General features: G+C 46.6%; 1 protein-coding gene across 1 annotated transcript in view; it reads left to right on the top strand.

Moving 5' to 3' along the window:
- Positions 1-20,746, top strand: part of VPS4B (vacuolar protein sorting 4 homolog B) — a 300,050-nt gene that overhangs the window by 74,660 nt on the left and 204,644 nt on the right. Inside the window, exons 3-4 of the mRNA XM_085606937.1 lie at positions 449-605; positions 10,547-10,614. Of these exons, the coding sequence (XP_085463063.1) occupies positions 449-605; positions 10,547-10,614 (225 nt within the window). The remainder of the gene's footprint in view (positions 1-448; positions 606-10,546; positions 10,615-20,746) is intronic.

The following is a 20,746-nucleotide window of genomic DNA, read 5'->3' as shown; positions in this document are numbered from 1 at the left end:
AGCAGCCCTACATGCCAAGAACAGATGCATACTGGTAAGTAGCATATTCAATATAATAGCCCAAAATAAATATAGTGAAAACATTTTTTAAAAATAAAAAAAAGTTTATTGCTGCCTTTTGCTCCAGAGTGACTTGAGCTATGAAAGTGGTGCCTTGCTTCCATAGTTGGAGCTTTGATAAATATAATAGTTGGATGAACGCTTTCTAAACTTTAAAGTATTTAATACGGTTGACCTCTTTTGAACACTGGAGTGTCGTAGTAACATTACTATTCTCTGTAGTCACTGATGCTTACAGTGAATTATTCAACGTAAATCATGGGGCTTGAAAAGCCTAACATATTCACAGAAGTTATTCATTTGTGAAAATCATTGTTGTACTTTAATGTTTTTATTGATAAATTCTAATAATACTTCATATGCATGTGTTCTCGTTTTCCTTCTTTAGATGAAGCACAAGGTGATAAAGCAAAACACAGCATCAGAAGCAAGTGTACAGAATACCTGGATAGAGCAGAAAAACTCAAAGAATATCTGAAAAAACAAGAAAAGAACCATTCCAAGCCAATAAAGGAAGGGCCACCAGCTTCAACAGATGATAAAGGGTTTGTATCCTTTCTGACATAGGAGCATTTTACATTGCCCTTGCATCTTTGTCTAGTTTTTTTTTAGTTGTTGTAAGTTGTGGCGTTGATGAGTCATAGCTCGATTCACCACCTTCTGGCCATTGGGCCACAGGAGTGACCTGTCAAGAGAGGTGCAGAGACAGTGAGAGCCGAAGGAGATGCAGATAGACAATGTGAGCTGAGGTAGGCTCAGAGAGTGAGCTGACGGAGGGACATATAGAGTGCGAGTCAAGAGAGGGGCAGAGAGTGAGTGTGATTTGAGGAAAAGGAGGGGGAGAGGGAGAGAAAAAAATGTGAGACAAAGAAACCGAGAGCCTACCAAGGGGGAGGGAGAGAGCCAAGTGAGGTGCAGGAAAAGAGTGTGAGCTGATAGAGCTGCAGAAGGGAAAGAGGCACCAGAATAGTGTGACACTGACCAGCTCAGAGAGGATTGCGCCTGGGAGCTGACATCAAGAGAAAGCGGGTCAAAGCGAACGGAGGTGGGCCGAAGATGCTTGGTTCGTGTAGCTCATGAGTTCAGCAATCCGATTTGGTTGTTTAGGGATGCGATTGGTTGACTGAAAGCTTGTATTTATTTGTTTTTAATCATCTGGAATTTGCAAGTTTGCGGAAACTTTTATGTTTGAATTTGGATATACAGTTAGTGTTGGACATATTGACATCTATGCACCAGGCACGACTCAGGACACTGCACAGCCAAGATTGGATGCACTGGCAATTAGGCTCGGCCCTAGCAGCAGGTCAGGGCCTGTGGCCAACCACTCCTGTGCACAGCCAGATTCTGTGCTAACCTGTGTTGGTCGCAAGCGTGGAATGGTGCAGGGCCAGGCACTCAGGCCATGGGGGTTTGATGCATGAAGATTGCACAGCGACGGGGCTGAAGACGTGTGGGCATCTAACCATGGTGGTACATAAATAAAGACAAACCGATCTATGCATTGGAGATGAGCACAATGGAATAAAATACAGAAAAAAGAAAGAATGGATTGAAAAGTTACTTGAAAGTACATTTTAGAAGCGTACTTGTATTTCTACCTGGTCCTGCAAGAAAACCTGCGAGAGTCCTATTTTATTAATTTGTTGTCGGTTGGGAAGAGAAGGGCAGAGTAAAGTGGTGAGCCCAAAACCAAAAAGTGAGAATAAGCAAAAAATACAATAACTCAAAACAAAATGGAAGGTGCACCAGATAGAGAGTCCAAGTCAAACAAAAGTCCTTAATGTTTCCTTTTATTTTCTTCTAATATGAAGAGATAAAAACCCAGCCAACGCGTTTCGTTCCACACTGGAACTTCTTCAAGGCCAATCTAATAGAATTAGGTTTTGACGGCAATAAATATGGCACAGGATTTCGGAAAAAGACGAGTTCGTCTATTTACAACAATTCGTTTTTGCGCTCCATGATACTAGCAAAAATAGAAGGGTTCCACAGTTCTTGGAAGTCCCGTACAATCGGACCGCTTGAAGATTAGTGCATTCCCGCGGCAATGCACTCATCTTCAAGCGCTCCGATTGTACGGGACTTCCAAGAACTGTGGAACCCTTCTATTTTTGCTCGTATCATGGAGCGCAAAAACGAATTGTTGTAAATAGACGAACTCGTCTTTTTCCGAAATCCTGTGCCATATTTATTGCTGTCAAAACCTAATTCTATTAGATTGGCCTTGAAGAAGTTCCAGTGTGGAACGAAACGCGTTGGCTGGGTTTTTATCTCTTCATATTAGAAGAAAATAAAAGGAAACATTAAGGACTTTTGTTTGACTTGGACTCTCTCTATCTGGTGCACCTTCCATTTTGTTTCGATTCTTCAACTGAACCGCAGTGGAGTGGTTCTACGGCGTACTCCGGAAGATTTGTGCACAGGAATGTAATAACAGTGTGGAGACTTTGGGATTTTAAGTGCTAAACCGGTAGTCAGTCGTAGTTGTTTGTGATAACAAAAATACAATAACTAACCAACTTACAAACAAACTAAATAAAAAGATACTGGCATAAACCCGAAGACAAAAATAGATTGTGAGTCCAATAGTGCACCACAACTGCAGTATTCATACTGCAGCCTGAATTCTGAGTTTGACATACCATCTGACCACAACCCTTGGGTTATCGTGGGTCATGGTCATCCTTTACCTGCACATTGTTAGGAGTAGGTACTTTGACAGGAGGTGGCATGGCTGCAGTTAGTGCAGCCTGGCTCATTTTGGAAGGTGGTGTGAGCTGTGCCTGTTTGTAAGGGGGTTCATCTGTGTGATGTTGGGGTATTAGTTGCCATTAAGAACATTGCAAGAATTTAAGACATTAAAATAGTAACAAACATCTTGGATAGTAAAAACACACTGTGTAAGGACAGAAGCCAGAGTGTGAGTTGTGCATGACACTTGTGTGTGTAATTTCACAGCATACCATAAATGATGACTTAGGGCCTGAGTTAGATCTTAGCGGACGGGTTCGTCCGTCACAGCGGTGACGGATATCTAGTCTGCCAAAATATAAATCCTAAGATCTAAATCAGGCCCTCAGTTTTTAACATTTTGCAGTGGAAACTTAGTTCTAGATTTAGAGTTTGATGGATGGGTTACTTCATCACATACGTGATAAAAGTCCCATCTGCTGTATTGCAACTGTATTCTATCCAATGTCACTGTTACTTCCAGAATATCATGGATGTCATTTTGCCCCCTCTGAGGCCAGGAGCCACAAAGGAAGTGCCAGGAGTAGCAGAGAGCAAGCTAGAGGTCTCAGTTGAGACCCCTGACTACCCCCAAATGACGTCCATGCAGATTATCAGTCACGTTTTTGGCAGACTAACCCGTCCGCCGTGCTCCAAATTAGGCCCTTAGTTCCACTTCAACTGTTTTTTCATGTGAATTTCTGATGTTTTTTTCCAAATAAGCTTACTTTTAATTGTTTAACTAATTACAAATAAATCGCCCAAAGTTAAGCAAACGCTCCTCTTCTCAGTAGCCTGAATATGAATCACGCTACCCTTGTGGTGGTGGAAGAAAGTATTTGTTTGTTTAAAACACGCCCCTGCAGCCAAAGCCTTCAGGGCATGTGAAAAGCAAATATCAAACCCTAAACAAAAAGAAAGCAATATATTAAACCAAAAGATAAACGGTGTTGAATATTGACTATAAACAAGGAAAGGGGCCTATTGGAATGAAATGGGGTCATGGGAGTGGAAAAGCAAACAAAAAAAAAATGGAAGAGCTTTGCATTCTTTGTAGCTGTCCCTTGTTGCCATTGTACTTAAAACCAGAATATCTCTGCACATAAATACACCACATTGTCCTTCAAATTTCGTGGTTCACAGGGTGCACCACATGGCTATAGATACAAGAGTGAAAAATGGATGATAGTTGTCTGATAAATTAGAGTAGGTTGACTTAATAAACTTTTTATTATAACATACGGAAAAATCCTGAAGTTAACTTCCAAGGATTGAGGTGCAGTTTCTAAAGTTACGTCTTCTTCGGTGAGTTTAGGGAAGATATAGTTTCCTTTTTATTGGTGAAGTGCAAATTGAACATGTTTTTTGTTTACTTGCCAATTTCTGATCATTAGGCCCAAAGTTCAGATACAATCAAACCATGGTACATTGCTATCTGACAAAGAAAAATATGTAAATCCCACTTTTTGAGAGACTCGTGCTGATCCTTTTCAACATCTTCAAATCGAACACCTTGACCATGCCTGGGCTTAATTTTCCTTGGAACTAGACCAATGTCTTGTTCCTTAATGTGTTTCTGGGTTCATTGGTTTTCACCATTTGGACTGCTGTTGGGATTCTGTTTGTCTTGTTTATTTTGAAGGCCCTAAGTTTTTCGTTGCGGAATGGTGGCATATGTTTGCACAGTTGGAGGATTCTTGACCGCTCTGTCACGTAACGCACTTTGCACTTTTAGGGAGGACCCTGACTACTCTGGGCACACCGCACTTTACCACTGATCCCTGGAGGACGCCATAACTTGACGGAGGTTGTCCCGCAGAGCCAGGAAACCGCTCTGTCACGGAATGCACTTTCAGGGAGGACCCTGACTACTCTGGGCACATCGCACTTTACCCCTGATCCCTGTAGGACGCCATAACTCGACGGAGCCGGTCCCGCAGCGCCGGAAGACCGCTCTGTCACGGAACGTACTTTGCACTTTCAGGGAGGACCCTGACTACTCTGGGCACACCGCACTTTACCCCTGATCCCTGTAGGATGCCATAACTCGACTGAGCAGGTCCCGCAGCGCTGGAAGACCGCTCTGTCACGGAACGTACTTTGCACTTTCAGGCAGGACCCTGACTTCTCTGGGCACACCGCACTTTACCCCTGATCCCTGGAGGATGCCATAACTTGATGGAGCCGGTCCCGCAACGCCGGGCACGAGCTGCGCGAAGCCCGGGGCCAAGACGGGCCCGGCTTAGCCCGTCTAAGGCAGGGCTGGGCTGGGCTGGGCAACCCCCCTAAAGCTGGTCGGACATTTTGTACACTTTGTTTTTTTCCGTTTGTGTGATTGGGAATCCTGCATCCCGGTCCTGGTTCGTAAGTCTAAGTCCAGCAATGGGTAAGAGGAAGACGGGACACACAGCTACAGCAGCTCTAAAAGCGGGAGGACAAAAATCTTTGATGACTTATTTGACTGGTGCTATGGAGGCTATTGAGGAGCAACTCCATACAGTAGAAGTGTCTCTTGCGCAAGGGAGTCGGGGCACGCTAACAGGAGATAACACAAATGCTAGCCCGATTGACAAATCTGTAACTCCCGCGGGTGAGGTCCAAGTTGATCAGGGTACACATAATGGGTGTATTCAGGAGATCTTTGATCATCTTTCTGTGAGTGACCTAGAGGATGATCCCCAACCACCCCTGAAACGTAGTAGAAATCCGGATGTTGTAGAGGAGAAATTGGCTGTGGGGAAGAGCCTGGTAAATCTAAGTAAAAAACCGTTAACTTAGAAATGGAAAAACTTGGGTAAACAAGTAAAAACACCTGCACGTAGGAATACCATTAGTGCAGGAAGACCCACTGCGAACATACTAATTAAGGGTCAAACCTTGGTACTACAAAAAAATCTTGATTAGAATTGATGAGTTGTATAGTTATAGGGTGGGAGCATTGGGGAAGCTTACAGATAGATTGGCGAATTCAGAAGGGAGTTTTAGAGGAGACAATAGAGAAAATGGTTATTAAAGGGGGGGTGACTGTGCAAGGTAGTGATATCCGCCCCAGTAGCACACTCTCAACCCCACAGGTAGGGACCCATTCCATCAGGCCCACTAGGATTAGACCCGTAGAGACATCAAGCTCAGAAACTACATATGATGCATCTAGATTGCCACCGCAAAGACCTATCCCTCCCAGTAATGATACGGAAGTTAAGAGTGATCATAAATTGTCTCGAGTAGAGAAAAATGGACACAATACTAGAGGAGGGTACAATCTACTGGGATAAGGGTAGCCCCTGAGATTCCAGAGTGTAATCGCCTTGATCTACCGCCTGCTGCCACGCCATACATAGTTATTTTAGCCAACGTCCCCACAGTCCATACATCGGAGTATGAGTCTTGGGAGGGACTTCGTAACAAATCACTGCAGTGGTTAGGAAGAAAAAACGATCTTACTGATGCATTATTCAAAAACTTTAAAATGGTCAGACGGGTAACATGGCCTGGACAGGGACGGAAAACCTTTCGGGGAGATTGTATTGTTCCGACGTTTAGCGATCCTATACTAGTGCGTGAAATCCTCATAAGGGTAGGGAATGCACTCTTTAACTATAGCGAAATTAATGTCCTACCTCTAGGGGCTTTTTATCTGCCTCCTGCTAGGAATCACCTTACAAACTGTGTAAGGGATTCCCATACTGATCATGGCTTGTCCCCCCTCTATAACAGATTTGAGCCGTTAACGAGCTTGGAAAATATAGATTGACCAAGAACACGGCATGCGAGGGAGGACGGTCACAGGAGGGTTGAACTCCTATCGCCCCAGAGAGATATCTCTCGTGACGACTAATATGGTCAAGATCTCTTGCACGAGTATCGGATAGATGGCAAGCTGCATGCGGTTTATAGTACTGAGGGCGGGGACATGGATGAGGACCTTATTAATACTCCATGCAATCCTGATTCTAATTCCAACAATGTAGCAATAGTAACCGGGGCAGGGGATAACTACACTAGAAATGTAATAGCTAACATATCAGGAGGGGGACGGGCTAAGTTAGTTACCAACAAAGCTTGTAATATACTCTCTTGGAACATTGCGTGCCTATCCACTAACGTGAGAGACCCACAGTGGTTAAGCCTCCGAGAAGAACACTCCATAATCTGTCTACAAGAAATCTAGACAGTTAAGCAAACTCCTATTAATGGTTTCCGAACTTTTAATACCCCAGCTAGTATCAGCAAGCAGGAGCGTAATAATGGGGGACTATGCATTTATGTCTCCAATACGGCAGGGGTGTCTAATATGAAACTTGCATGTGAGACTGAGTATTACCAGATCTTATCAGTAAATATGGGAGGAGGAAATGGTATAAGGCTAATACATTTCTACAATAATATTCCCAAAGCTCAGACTTCGAGTGTGTTAGCAAATGTATGTAAAACACTGTGTAATCTAAAAAAGAAAATGCCGGGGGACATATGCATTGTATGGAATAGTGATTTTAAGAGTTTTTTGTGTCAACATAGCAAACAGGGTATTTGCGGCATAGGTAAAGATAAAGATGATACGCCAACTCCTTTTTCACATACAACCTTGGGGGATTTGTTAAACGAAATAGTCTTCAAGTTTGATTTGGGATATGCCAACAAATTATGTATTCCCCTTATACCTTTTGAGCCCACTTTTAATGGGAGGGGATGTAATTCCATTATTGATTTTATCCTACTGTCAAATAGGTATGCTTGTAACGTTCGTACTTTTAAAACACATGATTGTATAATGAGTGATCCTTCTCTGATTAGTATGATCTTTTCTCATGAGGGGACGGTTAGAACTAAAAATAAGGACGCACACTATAATTTTAATATTAATCTTTCAAGCACAAATGGGTATTCTTTAAATTGGGCAAAAGTGGACCCTGTTGTCTTTATTAAACAATTAGTAAACCGGGCGCATGGTGACCTTGAAATATGTCTCTCTCAGAATAGGGATGATGAAGAAATCCTTAATGCCTTCTGTAAAATTACAGGTGAGGTTCAGAAATTGTTAAGGAGGGAGCCGAGGCAGAGATCACATAAGCCACAGGGCTGGTTTGACCGAGAATGTAGTAAAGCCTATACCCACCTGAAGAATGGTCTGCATAGTGAAACCAGATGTAAGGAGGAAATTAGACAGGCAAGAACCTTTTATCGACAGGCGATAAAAAAGCGTAAGGCACAATTGAGACTGGAAGCGTGGCAGGCGTTGCACCTGGCATGTGTAAGGAAGGATAATGTGGGATTTTGGACAGCTGTTAATGCTCCTTTTTTCGTGAATAGGGACACTGATATTATAGACACTGTAATTGCTGAGAAAGTGGTTTGAATTTTTTGCGGGTCTCTATAATGATGAGAGCATTTGTGGTAACGAGACCTCCACATTAATTGCGGGGAACGATGAGAACGCACAGTCTAGAGTGTTTCCCATAGATATTGATATTTGCCTTGAGGAAGTTACTAGGGCTATAACTGAGAGTGCCTCTGGAAAAGCACCAGGGCCAGATGGCGTCCCAGTGGACATATATAAAACTGACATCGGGCTTTGGGCACCACTGTTAACCAATGTTTTAATTAGTTGTAGCCGACATGGTTTCATTCCTAGCTGGTCGGATGCAATTGTGATTCCTATTTTTAAAAAAGGGGACAGAAACGAACCAAGGTGCTATCGCCCAATCTCTGTTGGATTCCCTCCTGAAAATAGTAGGGAGGGTAATTTTAAACAAACTAGAAACATGGGCTGAGGAGACAGGCGTGCTATCTAACTTGCAATATGTATTTCGTGCGGGGCTTAGCACGGTCGAGCAGGGTCTAAATCTGACTTTAATTAGAAGTAAATGTATACTAGCAAAGAAACTAAAACTTTCTTACATTTGTTGACTTAAGCTCAGTGTTCGACTGTGTAAAACACGATAAATTGTGGCGCGTCCTAAAAGACATGGAAGTTGACCCACCTTTGTTATTATTTATTAAGGAATTATACAGGGATTATACAGGGAGGCAGGGGGAGAGTTCAACTAAGTTTCGTATAAGAAAGGGGGTGAGGCAAGGCTGTATTCTTGCCCCTTTCCTCTTTTCCTTGTACATTAACACCCTTGGTGAATACCTGATTGAACATCGGCAGGATTATCCAATCATCATGAATACTCATGTTCCAATATTATTGTATGAGGACGACGCAGTTATCATGGCACGAACGCAGATAGGCTTACAAAGAACTGTCACTAACTTCGTTAATTACATACAAGAAAGGGGCCTAAATGTAAATATTAGTAAGACATATGCAGTGAGCTGTGGAACCAAAAGGAGTAAAAAATGCCATCTTTTTATTGATATTAAAAAAGCGAATGTACAGATAAGTTTTCCTATCCGGGAATAAACTTTGATAGAACGGGTTCATGGAAATCGGCCATGCAGGCTAGAAAACTAATGTTTTCTAGAGCAATAGGAGTAGTCATTAACTTCTCAGGAAAATTAGGCTGTAGACCTGCCCCTGAGTTAATAGACATCTATAAAGCAAAATGTATATCAACAGCGACATACGGGCAGGCATTTGGGGCATCATCGATGCCCAACAAATTCAATACTGTGAAAATGCCTTTATCTGTTATCTGCTGGCAGTTCCTAGCTCCACTGCTACTTTTAGCTGTCATAGGGAAATAGTCCTCCCGTTTATTTCCTACATTATTAAAATTAACGCTCTTTTACTTTGGCATAAGGTCTGGGCTACCTTGGAGACCGGTTTTAACCGGGATGTAATTAGATTGTTTAAAACTGGATAGGGTGACTAATATACCATGGATTAATTACATAAAAAAATTGTCCTATGATATTGGCCAGCCTGAATATTTTGATACACCAGAGTGTTTGGGAATAATACCTAGAAAAACCCTGAAAATAGGTTGCCTGAACTATCTAGAGAATAAGCGTTGGCTCATTGAGAGAGAAAAAATAACTGTCATGGATAACCATCTGATGTTAATATGTCCAGGCATTCAACCGTATCTGGTACAGGTTCAGGGAAGTTTTAGTCGTATGCTTTTAACTCGCTTTCGTTTTGGGTCTTTTTTTAGAATGATTACTTTTCCAGAAATTGATTGGTCGAGAAATTTACTCCCATGTCCATATGATGACCTTTCAACTCAATCAATGTTGCACTGTATCTTATTCTGAAAATATTATACTTTACCTAGGAAAAGGTTTTTAATTCCCGTTTTGAAGAACTTTGGCCTAAGACAATGCAGAACAGCTTTCCTGACGTTACAATTTCTAGAAATTTATCAGATATAGGAATACAATGTAAAGTTTTTTAATGTGATGTCATTTTTGTGTCTTTTGACCCTTTCCAACCGTTTTTCTTATCTTCATGAAATTTAATGTGAAATGTTTTTAACTGTGCTTTTATGATTTTTACCGTAAGAAAAAATCGAATAGAGCTGAATTTGATTTAATGACTTTGTGATAATTGTAGTCATGCAAAATGGAGTGATTGTATTCAACAGCTCACTGCAAGATGTGACACTCAGTGAGGCCTTTCATTTTAACCTCGCTTTGACTTCAACAATCAATTGACCCCTGAAGGAAAGAACTCCGAAGCTCATAATTAACTACACCATTTTAAATTAAGCATTAGTAACTTTTGTTTGGTCCCTGGAAATTGTATAGCATAGAATCCACAATATTTGTTGTGTAAATCATAATATAACCTGTGTTCCTGTTTAATTAGAAATGAAAGTGATGGAGAAGGAGAGTCTGGTGACCCTGAAAAGAAGAAATTAAAGAATCAACTTCAAGGTAGCCACCTTTCATATTTCTCTCCAGGCAAAACAACTGAATTTGTTAATGCATCTGTGTACTTTATTCATGTGTATTAAAGGTATCAATTTTGTGATTTACAGTGGCAAGCCAGCTTGGAATGTGGGCTGGTGTGCTGGGGTTCTACAGCAGCTAGTGAGTAATATTTCTCAAAGTTTGCTGCAAGTATTTAACTAATCGGACCAGCAGTAGGAAAAATGACAGCACTCCTTATTTGCAGCGTTGTTGATGTCTTCAGTTAGGAGTGAACAATGGACCAGCATTTGCTTTATTTGTTTATTAAATATGCATTTGTGGTACTGTTATGCAAAGGTTTCAATTTTTAATACAAACTACAACAGGGGCCTTGTAACAGACTTGTTACAGAATGGAAGATGGTTGGGGAAAGTTTAAAAAATATATATATATAACTCGCATCCTACGGATATTGTCTTTCTGATGGATACGTTTTCACTGCACATTCCTCACCATATGAATATCCCCAAGGGGATAGACACTGCCAGGCGGTTCCATGCAACTCCACTCCTGCAGAAAGTGATAACCGATATATATAGGGCGCAACCTGATGTGCATGTCGGTTCCTATTTTTCTGTACCTTACTGACATGGGACTGGAGATTCTCCTCAGTTTTCAAACTTCTTCAAAGATTATTGTGAGCATAAACTACATCATCTGCATGCAGTGCCTGGGATTTGTCCATGATCCCTCAATGTTTGACTCCTGTACCTCTATGGACCCAAAGCCAACAGTATGTCAGAAGCTAAGCCGTCCTTGACTTCAGTCTATAAAGAGATGCCCCACCCCTCCTCTTAATAGTTCCACGCCTCTCCAGTTGTTACCCTCAAATTATTTGAGCCACACTGGGTAGTTTTCTAAGTCTTAAAAGGAATCTGTGTCCATTTTTTCAGAGAAAGGGAAAACTGGCAGGTGTCTCTCACTCCTCCCCTAAAGAGTGTTACTCATGTAGAGGAGTGTGTCCAAGGGACGATCCAACCCCATTACCTGATGGGATAGAGTCAAGGACCCCGTCTTAGTCACAAACTAGACACCCATCACGAGACTTCAGACCGCAAAAAATAGGACCCTGAGGTGGGCAATACTAGATGTTTTTTAAATTACATTTGTATCCCAAGCGGGCGAACCCAAGAATTATGTGGTTCACCCTAGACAAGTGTTCCATTAATTCATCATCAAAATTTTGAAAGTAACTGTTAGCCTGGCAGAAAACAACCCGGGGCTATTCTTATATCCTATAATATAATCGACAAAATTGGCATTTAGAGCCTAGCGCTAAGAATGCTGTCAAATATCTGCTCTCATGCGCTATATTTTGGCAGAAAAATTCATTTGAGATGGCTAGTGTTTTGTATTTTTTCCGCACGATGTTATTCATAAGTGCTTCACTGTGTCCATTTTGTACGGCAAATGTGTGTGTGGATGCCTTTAAATGCTTATAATCTAGATGATATGAATTATCGAGTTTCATTACAGGAAACACTGGATTATTCATGGGTGAGGCGCAATTTTCTATCGCACCCTGGTATTCAAGTTGATCTTAGACCTCCCCGACTTGTTTCTTTGCCTCAAACTTTATTGGGTATTGTCTCTGTGGTTGAGGAATTTATTTTAATGGGATCTCGTAATGAGGCGATTTATCATCCCAACCAACATAATTGCAGTAAAATGCAGGAGCTAGTGCTACCGCCCAGTCCTGCGTGTATGACTTGTTTTTTAACTGATTCTGGTACAAGGTTGCAGAAAGCAGCTAAAATTACTTATTTTCCCATTTGGCAATCTATTACGACCTCAGATGGCCAATCCTTTTCGGCCAAAAGAATGTTGCAACCATAGGTCAGGCTCTCCCAAAAGAGACCGAGCCCTTACTTGCCTGGGCATGTCCACTTCCATTTGGAGCGTTATTTCGTGTACACGATGTGGGACACTTACCCTTGTATCAGGTGTTTCCACCATGATATGCTCATTCAGTGCTACTACCCACAGATAATCCATCAAGTTCTGGCTTACTATTGTGACTTCTGCTGTGCTGTTCAGCATCGTCACTGTCTATTCCCTATTCAAAAGCAGAATCTTCAGTACCCAGGGCAATTCTAATTTTACTCCCCACTACCTTCTTCCTTTTAAATTGAGGTTTTGAAGGAATTGTTTGTTTTTCTGTTTAATGATGTAGTCCAAAGTGCGATGTGTCTCCCTTTTCTGCTTGACTTGCTCTTCCGATTTGTACAGTGACTGTCCCTCTCTCTCCGAGCGCTTTTCAGATGTCTCCTGAAAGCAATGAGATAAACCTGTATCAGTATCCTGATACCTGTTCAATTTTCTAATAATGTCACGGTTTCTCAGATTGTATTTTCTATCTGAAAGAAACACGTTAGTTAGATTCCTCACCTTAGAATATCCCCAGGCGTCAGACAGGATCCGGAAGATTTTTCGTCAGCAATACCCCTTGCGCGTCGCTAGGCGTCGTCTGCGGCTCCACGTCCGTCGTCGGCGTCGTGCGCCGGAATGACGTCGTCGGAGTACTTAGACGCCGCCCTCGCGCGCTGACGTCAGTTCTTCTTTTTTCCGCGCAAGTAAGCGCAGATCCGGGAGAGCTACCCCTTTTAGTCTTTTTTGACTAAGTTTTTTGATCCTTTTTGATCTTGTCTCGACTCCGGTGCCGGTAGGATGCCTGGTTTCAAAGCCTGTGCTGACTGCAACCGCTTGATGTCGGTTACGGATCATCACCGCCGGTGCCTTTACTGTTTGGGCCTCGACCACGACGCGGAGTCGTGTTCGGACTGCAAGGCCCTGACCTCGAAGGCTAGACGGGAGCGGTCCCGTAAGCTCCTCGAGCTTCGCCACTCGGCTCCGCGCCCCTCTCGATCCCGGTCCAGGAGGAGGTCCAAGGATCGGTCGCGGAGCCGCAGCCATCATCGCTCATCTGGCTCCAAGTCTTCGGGTAAGTCGAAGCACTCCAAGAAGTCCAAGAGGCGACACCGCTCTTCGGACTCCCCCTCGCCGGTCGCGCGACTCGGCCGAGGGTCAGGGTGGTTCCACCCCCGCGGCTCCAGCGGAGCCGCAGGCGCCGCGCAAGTCCCCATACCTGCCGGTCCCTGGGACTGACGCGACGTCGGCGGAAGTCAGTGCCTTCCTCTCGGCCATGAGGAGCCTGGCTCCGCCGTCGACGCCCGCTGGCGCGCCTTCAGGCCCCGCAGACCCGACTGGGCAACCTTGCATGCCGGCGGCTCCGGCACCGTCGCCGGCTCCGGCCTCGACGCCGCAGGTTCCCGAGGGACTCGTCCCCGCCGACGCCGGTCGACCTAGTCACGCCTCCTCCGCCGGCGTTGACACCGGTTCCACCTCCGACGCCGGCTCCGTCGGCGTCGAGCCCCAGTTCAGCCCCGCTCCGGACCCGGCGCCGTTACGGCGTCGATGGACGCCGCGTACGGCGCCGTTAGAGACACATTATGTCTATCGTCCGGCTCCGATCCTTCCTCCTGTTTACCAGGAATCGGATGATGGGGGCGAATGGGAGGGGTCCGAGGATCCTATGGCCGTTCAGGCTCAGCTGTCACAGGACTGGGCAGATGAACTGGGGGAGGCCAGTGGTCTGGATACCTCACCAGACACTGGATTAATCTTTCCTCCGACTGTGGCTTCGGAGGAGGGTGCTGCTTTCTCTGTGGTGCTGCGCAAGGCGGCCGCAGCCCTTGGGCTCGAGCTGCCTGCCGTGGCTGTGAGGACTAACGTCCTCACTGAGGTGCTTCAGTCTGCAGCAAGCTCCACTGAGCCTCTGCTGCAGTTCAATTAGGCCCTCATTGACGTTCTGCAGGGCACCTGGTCCAAGCCCTCCACAGTTCCTCCTGTGGACAGGAACGTCGCCAGGCGCCACCGCCCTGCTCCGGGCGACCCCAGTTTTCTGTCCCAACACCCCACCCCCGAGAGCCTGGTTATCCAGGCTTCTACCTCCCAATCCTCCTTCCCGACCGCTCCGCCGGACCGGGATTCCAAGAGACTGGAAAAGTTTGGCAAAAAGCTGTTCTCCTCCCTTAGTTTGGGTCTGCGGTCCTTGAACGCCGCCTGTCTTTTGGACCGTTATTCCCACTCTCTGTGGGATACGGACAGGACGTGCTGCCCCTGTGCCCGGAGGAGGCCCAGACACGACTTACCCAGGCTCTGGCCGATGGGAGGGATGCAGCACGACATGCAATCAGATGTGGGCTTCAAACTACAGACTCGCTGGGTAGGGCGATTTCTACCACGGTGGCACTTAGACGTCACGCCTGGCTGCGGTCCACGTCCTTTTCGGGAGATGTCCAGAGCACTCTCATGGACATGCCCTTTGATGGCACTCGCCTTTTTGGTGAGAAAGCGGACAGTGCGCTGAATCGCTTTAAGGACTCCCGGGCTACGGCCAAGTCCTTGGGCCTCTCGGCCCCGCGGTCGCAAACTTCCGCCTTTCGACCCTTTCGTGGCCAAGGAAGGGGTGCCTCCTCACGTCCGCCTAGCCACCAGCTGCAGAATCAACCCATTCCACGCCAGTGGGCGGCAGAGTTCGCCATCACCTGCTCCACTGGCGGTCCATCACATCGGACAGGTGGGTGCTGCAAATCGTCCGAAGGGGCTACTCCCTCCCCTTCGAGACGACCCCTCCAGCCATGCCACCGCAGCACCACCGTATCTCGGGGGATCATTTGAATCTTCTCCACGAGGAAGTTTCGGCCCTCTTGGCCAAGGGGGCCGTCGAGCGCGTTCCGAGCCCAGAAGTAGGTCGTGGTTGTTATTCCCACTACTTTCTGGTTCCCAAGAAGGGCAAAGGGGGCCTACGCCCTATCTTGGACCTCCGGAACGTCAATGCCTTTCTCCGGAAGGAAAGGTTCAAGATGTTAACTTTGGCTCAGGTTCTAGCTGCCCTAGACCCTGGAGACTGGATGGTAGCGTTGGACTTGCAGGACGCATATTTCCACATCCCCGTCCTGCCGGCCCACCGGCGAAACCTGCGGTTCACGGTGGGTCAAGAGCACTTTCAGTTTACCCTGCTCCCCTTCGGCCTTACCAGTGCCCCTCGGGTGTTCACGAAAGTGATGGCGGTGGTCGCAGCTCATCTGCGCGGATCAGGGGTTCGAGTCTTCCCCTATCTCGACCACTGGTTGTTGAAGGCGGGCTCGCTCCAGGCAGTCGTCTCCCACCTCCAGACTACGGCGGATCTCCTGCATTTGCTGGGGTTTTCCATAAACGTGCCGAAGTCACACCTGAGTCCCTCTCAGAAGCTCCTCTTCATCGGAGCGGTTCTCGATTCGGCGCAGTTCCGGGTCTATCCGCCGGAACAGCGGGTCCGGGATATTCAGGCCCTGATTCCCATCTTTCGGCCTCTATCCTGGGTTTCGGTCAGGCTAGTGTTTCGGCTTCTGGGGCTGATGGCCTCCTGCACCCTACTAGTGCATCACGCCAGGCGGCGCATGTGGGCTCTGCAGTGGGACCTGAAGTTTCAGTGGGCCCAGCATCACGGCGACCTGTCCGACCATGTCTTGATCTCGGAGGGCACTGCACAGCAGTTGCAGTGGTGGCTCACGGACCGCGATGGGGTCACGGGTAAGAGCCTCTCCCTTCCCCAACCGGAGCATGTCGTAGTGACGGATGCGTCCCTCCTAGGATGGGGTGGCCATATGGGAGAGGCGGAGATCAGAGGCCTCTGGTCTCCGGCGGAGTCTCGCCTCCACATCAACCTGTTGGAGTTGAGAGCGATCGGACTTGCACTGAAAGCCTTCCTTCCCTCTGTCAGGGGAAGAGTCGTGCAGGTGTTCACGGGCAACACCACCGCCATGTGGTATTGCAACAAAGGCTCTGCGCCTCTGGACGTGGCTGGAACACCAGGGCGTCACCCTAGTGGTTCAACATCTGGCGGGCTCTCTGAACGCCAGAGCAGACGAACTCAGCCACCGGTGCATGATGGATCACGAATGGCGTCTGAACTCCGAAGTGGCGCAAGGTCTCTTTCAGCAGTGGGGAGAGCCTTGGTTAGATCTATTTGCCACCGAAGAGAACGTGCAATGTCAGCAGTTCTGCGCGTTGGAATTTCCAAGGCGGCACTCGCTCGGCGACGCTTTTCGTCACGAGTGGAGTTGCGGTCTGTTGTACGCCTTTCCGCCTATACCACTTCTGCCCAGAGTGCTGAAGAAGATCAGGCACGACCGGGCCCAAGTCATCTTGGTGGCTCCGGATTGGGCACGAAGGTACTGGTATCCCGAGCTACTCAGTATGTTGACCGATCCTCCGATACGTCTGCCCCTTTGGGAGGATCTTCTGTCGCAGCAGCAGGGGACGGTCCTCCACCCGAATCTGTCCAGCCTCCACCTCCATGCGTGGAGATTGAGCGGCGGCAGTTGATGCCATTTGACTTGCCTCCTGAAGTCTGTGATATCATTCTGGCAGCCAGGCGTCCCTCCACAAAGACGGTATACGCCTGCCGGTGGAACAAATTTGTGGCATGGTGCACAGCAAAGGCTGTGGATCCCCTTTCCGCCCCTCTTTCTGAGGTCCTCCTCTTTCTTCTTTCTTTGGCCCGGCAGGGCTCTGCCCTGGGCACCTTGAAAGGTTATCTTGCTGCCATCTCTGCCTTCTTGCGGCTTCCTGATCAGCCTTCTCTTTTCAAGTCCCCTGTGGTTACCTGCTTTCTAAAAGGCATTACTCACACGTTCCCTCCTGTCCCTTTTGTAATGCCTCAGTGGGACTTAAATCTTGTTCTCACATTTCTGATGTGCGCTCCCTTTGAACCTCTTCATAATTGTCCTCTTCGTCTGCTGACGCTTAAGACTGCTTTTCTGGTAGCCATCACCTCGGCTAGACGGGTGAGTGAGCTCCAGGCTTTATCATCAAAGCCTCCTTTTCTCTCTGTTCATCCGGACAAGGTTGTCCTTCGGCCTCGTCCCTCCTTTCTTCCGAAAGTGGTGACCCCCTTTCATCTTGGGCAGTCTGTCACCTTGCTCACCTTCTTTCCGCCTCCGCATCCTTCCAAAGAGGAAGAGAGGCTCCACCGTCTGGACCCAAAACGTGCACTCTCCTTTTATCTGGACCGCACAAAGCAGTTCCGGGTGGACGACCAACTTTTCGTTGGATACATGGGTGCTAAGAAGGGGAAAGCTGTGCACAAACGGACCATCTCTCGGTGGGTCGTTTTGTGCATCAAAATTTGTTATTCCTTGGCAAAAAAGGACCCTCCTGTTGGGCTGCGCGCCCATTCTACTCGGGCCACGGCGGCTACTACTGCTTTGGGACGGGGTGTCCCTTTGCAGGACATCTGTCTGGCGGCGACGTGGGCTTCGCTACACACGTTTGCCAGGCATTATTGCCTTGACAGCCAAGTCCGGAAGGGATGGCTTCTTTGGCCGTTCTGTCCTCTAGGACTTTCTGGTGTGATCTTGGTTCGCAGACCCACCACCGGGGATGGTATTGCTTGGGTATCTATTCTAAGGTGAGGAATCTAACTAACGTGTTTCTTTCAGATGAACAAGTTACTTACCTTCGGTAACGATGTATCTGTAAGAAACATTAGTTAGATTCCTCACCGACCCACCCATCCTCCCCGTTCTGCGATCTGACATCTAGGGTTGAGGTTGTCCTTTTCAGGCCCCTAGATTTCTTTTTGGCACCAGTGTCGGTCTCTTGCATGGCTCTGCGTACCTGGCGCGGAAAGCTATGTACAAGAACTGACGTCAGCGCACGAGGGCGGCGTCTAAGTACTCCGACGTCATTCCGGCGCACGACGCCGACGACGGACGCGGAGCCGCAGACGACGCCTAGCGACGCGCAAGGGCTATTGCTGACGAAAAATCTTCCGGATCCAGTCTGACGCCTGGGGATATTCTAAGGTGAGGAATCTAACTAACTAATGTTTCTTACAGATACATCGTTACCGAAGGTAAGTAACTTGTTCTTCAGTGTGTTCCTGTTGAGGAGACCCACCCTGTGACTCTTCTGTTTTGTTTATTTTTTGTTTATTATCCCATTTCTTCTTTGAAGAATCGGGTGCTTGCTTAGTTATCTTTTTCAGAATAGCTCTCAACTATTAGTTTCCCAGGTCTTGCTCCCAGATTATCATGTGTATCTTCGATAATCTTAGGCAATTCTAGCTCCTTCTGTGCTGGTTTTAATTCCCAGAGGCGTTGGCGTTTAGTCACTGCTGCTACCTCCCCTTTTATGTTACTCAACATAATGGCTGATACCTGGGTAAAATTGCCCATCAGTTTCATCCCCAGATCTAAGGCAGGCTCTGCCCCTTACTCGTTCTGAATCTGTTTCAGTACATCTGGAATGACTGATATGGAAGGGGTATCATGTGTTCTGGTATATATGGCAGCGAAGATTGTACCCCAAGTGACACAATCTTCTATCGGGGGAGCCATACCCTTTGGCAAGCAAATTGTCAGTAGTCTGTGTGTTCGAGGCATGTGTGCTGTAGATATGCATGCTTTGCATACTCCTGCCATCTAGTGTTGTGTCCGGATGTTCGCAAGTTGTTTTTCTTTTCGAAGAATTCTTTCCAGTCACGAGGTAAGGTGACTCCTTCTTTCGGTGCTAGTGTGCATGGGCATCGACTCCATTGTTGGATTGTTTTTTTCCGCCATTGGGTTCAGACGTGTATTGCTGCACTCCGGTTAGAAACAGTTCTTCAGTTTCCCCTCAGTGCACAGTCCACTCTACCCTCGCCGTTATTGTTCTTGAACGCGTTTCCCTGTTCTCCGGTTATCGAATCGATCAGGAAACACTCTATTTTCCGTTGGACACATAGGGACGGCCCTCTGGCCTAGCCGCGCCGGTCTACCCTTCCGCCGATGGAACGTACTCAGTTCCAATTCTGTCTTTGTGCCTTGCCAAGTACCCTCGCACCGATCTACATCAAGTTTGTAACCTGTGCCTCACCGGAGCACAAGTAAGAAAACTGCGACGCCTGTAAATCGTTTCGGTCGAAGAAAACTATGCGATCATTGGCTCGACAACGAGAAATGCAACACCAAAGCATTCAACACACTCTGGTTAGCTTCAGAGAATAATCGGAGCATGAATACGTCGAAGCGTCGGCAGAAGAAGAAGAGGCCATCTCTGTTACAGAGTCTGATTATGAACCTGAGATCGACTTGGAGTCGGAAGATGCGCCTCCAGGACCAGGTGCCATGAGTACCGAAGACCCCTTGACCCCCAAAACTTTTTCCAAAACACATAAGGCTTACGGCACCACCTCTGCCTTCGGGACAAGGTCGGCACTGAGACAATGTTTCTGATGCCCCGCTTCTTGGCTCTGCACGGAAACAAACTATCAGGCCTTCCGGCTCTGGATCGAGTTGGCCGAAATCTTCTTCGAATCCGAAACCCTCCGGTTCCAAAGACAGATCTGGTTCAGAGCCGAAACACTCCGGTACCAAGGGAAAATCTGGTTCGGAGCCGAAACACTCCGCTCCAAAACATGCTTCGGAGCCAAAACCACCTGCTCACAAAAGCAAAACTATATTGGCGCCCGAAATCAAAGGACAGTCTCTGAGTCTCCCGAGCCAATTTTAGATGTTCTCAAGGCTAAATTGGATCCTAAACAGAAGAAGCTTTATATCCATCCTGATACAGGACCTATTTCTGCCAAAACACCAGTCAAACACAAACTTCCTTCAGAGGAACCTGCAGATAAAATTCCTCTGAAAAGAAACCAGCATTGGCATAGCCAATAGGTCTTGCTTTTGGGACCTTATAAGTGTTTAGCCATGCAACAGTTGATGTTGTTGCACCAAGGATATTGTGCTGCATAACTAAATACTTATAAGGTCACAAAAGCGAGACCTATTGGCTATGCCAATGCTTGTTAAGAGTGTACTATATAAACTCGCACTTAACCCCTGCAGAGGTTCTACTGATAACGAGAAGCAAGTGAGATAGTTGCCTTACTATTAATTATACACCACTAGAAAATAGAACAGGGTACAGTGCATATTATTGTAAAGCTAGATATCATAAACGTAGGAATGATGATTTACAGGACTGTGGCATAAACACAGGAGAGCGGAAATAACTTCTTAATGCCTTGATTATGTTTGTGACTGTTATTTCGGCAAAACACCAAAATGTCCTA

The sequence above is a fragment of the Triturus cristatus genome, chromosome 5_2, assembly GCF_964204655.1.
Source record: "Triturus cristatus chromosome 5_2, aTriCri1.1, whole genome shotgun sequence".
Taxonomy (NCBI): domain Eukaryota; kingdom Metazoa; phylum Chordata; class Amphibia; order Caudata; family Salamandridae; genus Triturus; species Triturus cristatus.
Note: the sequence above shows the minus strand (reverse complement) of the source record. Positions and strands in the feature narration are given on the sequence as shown.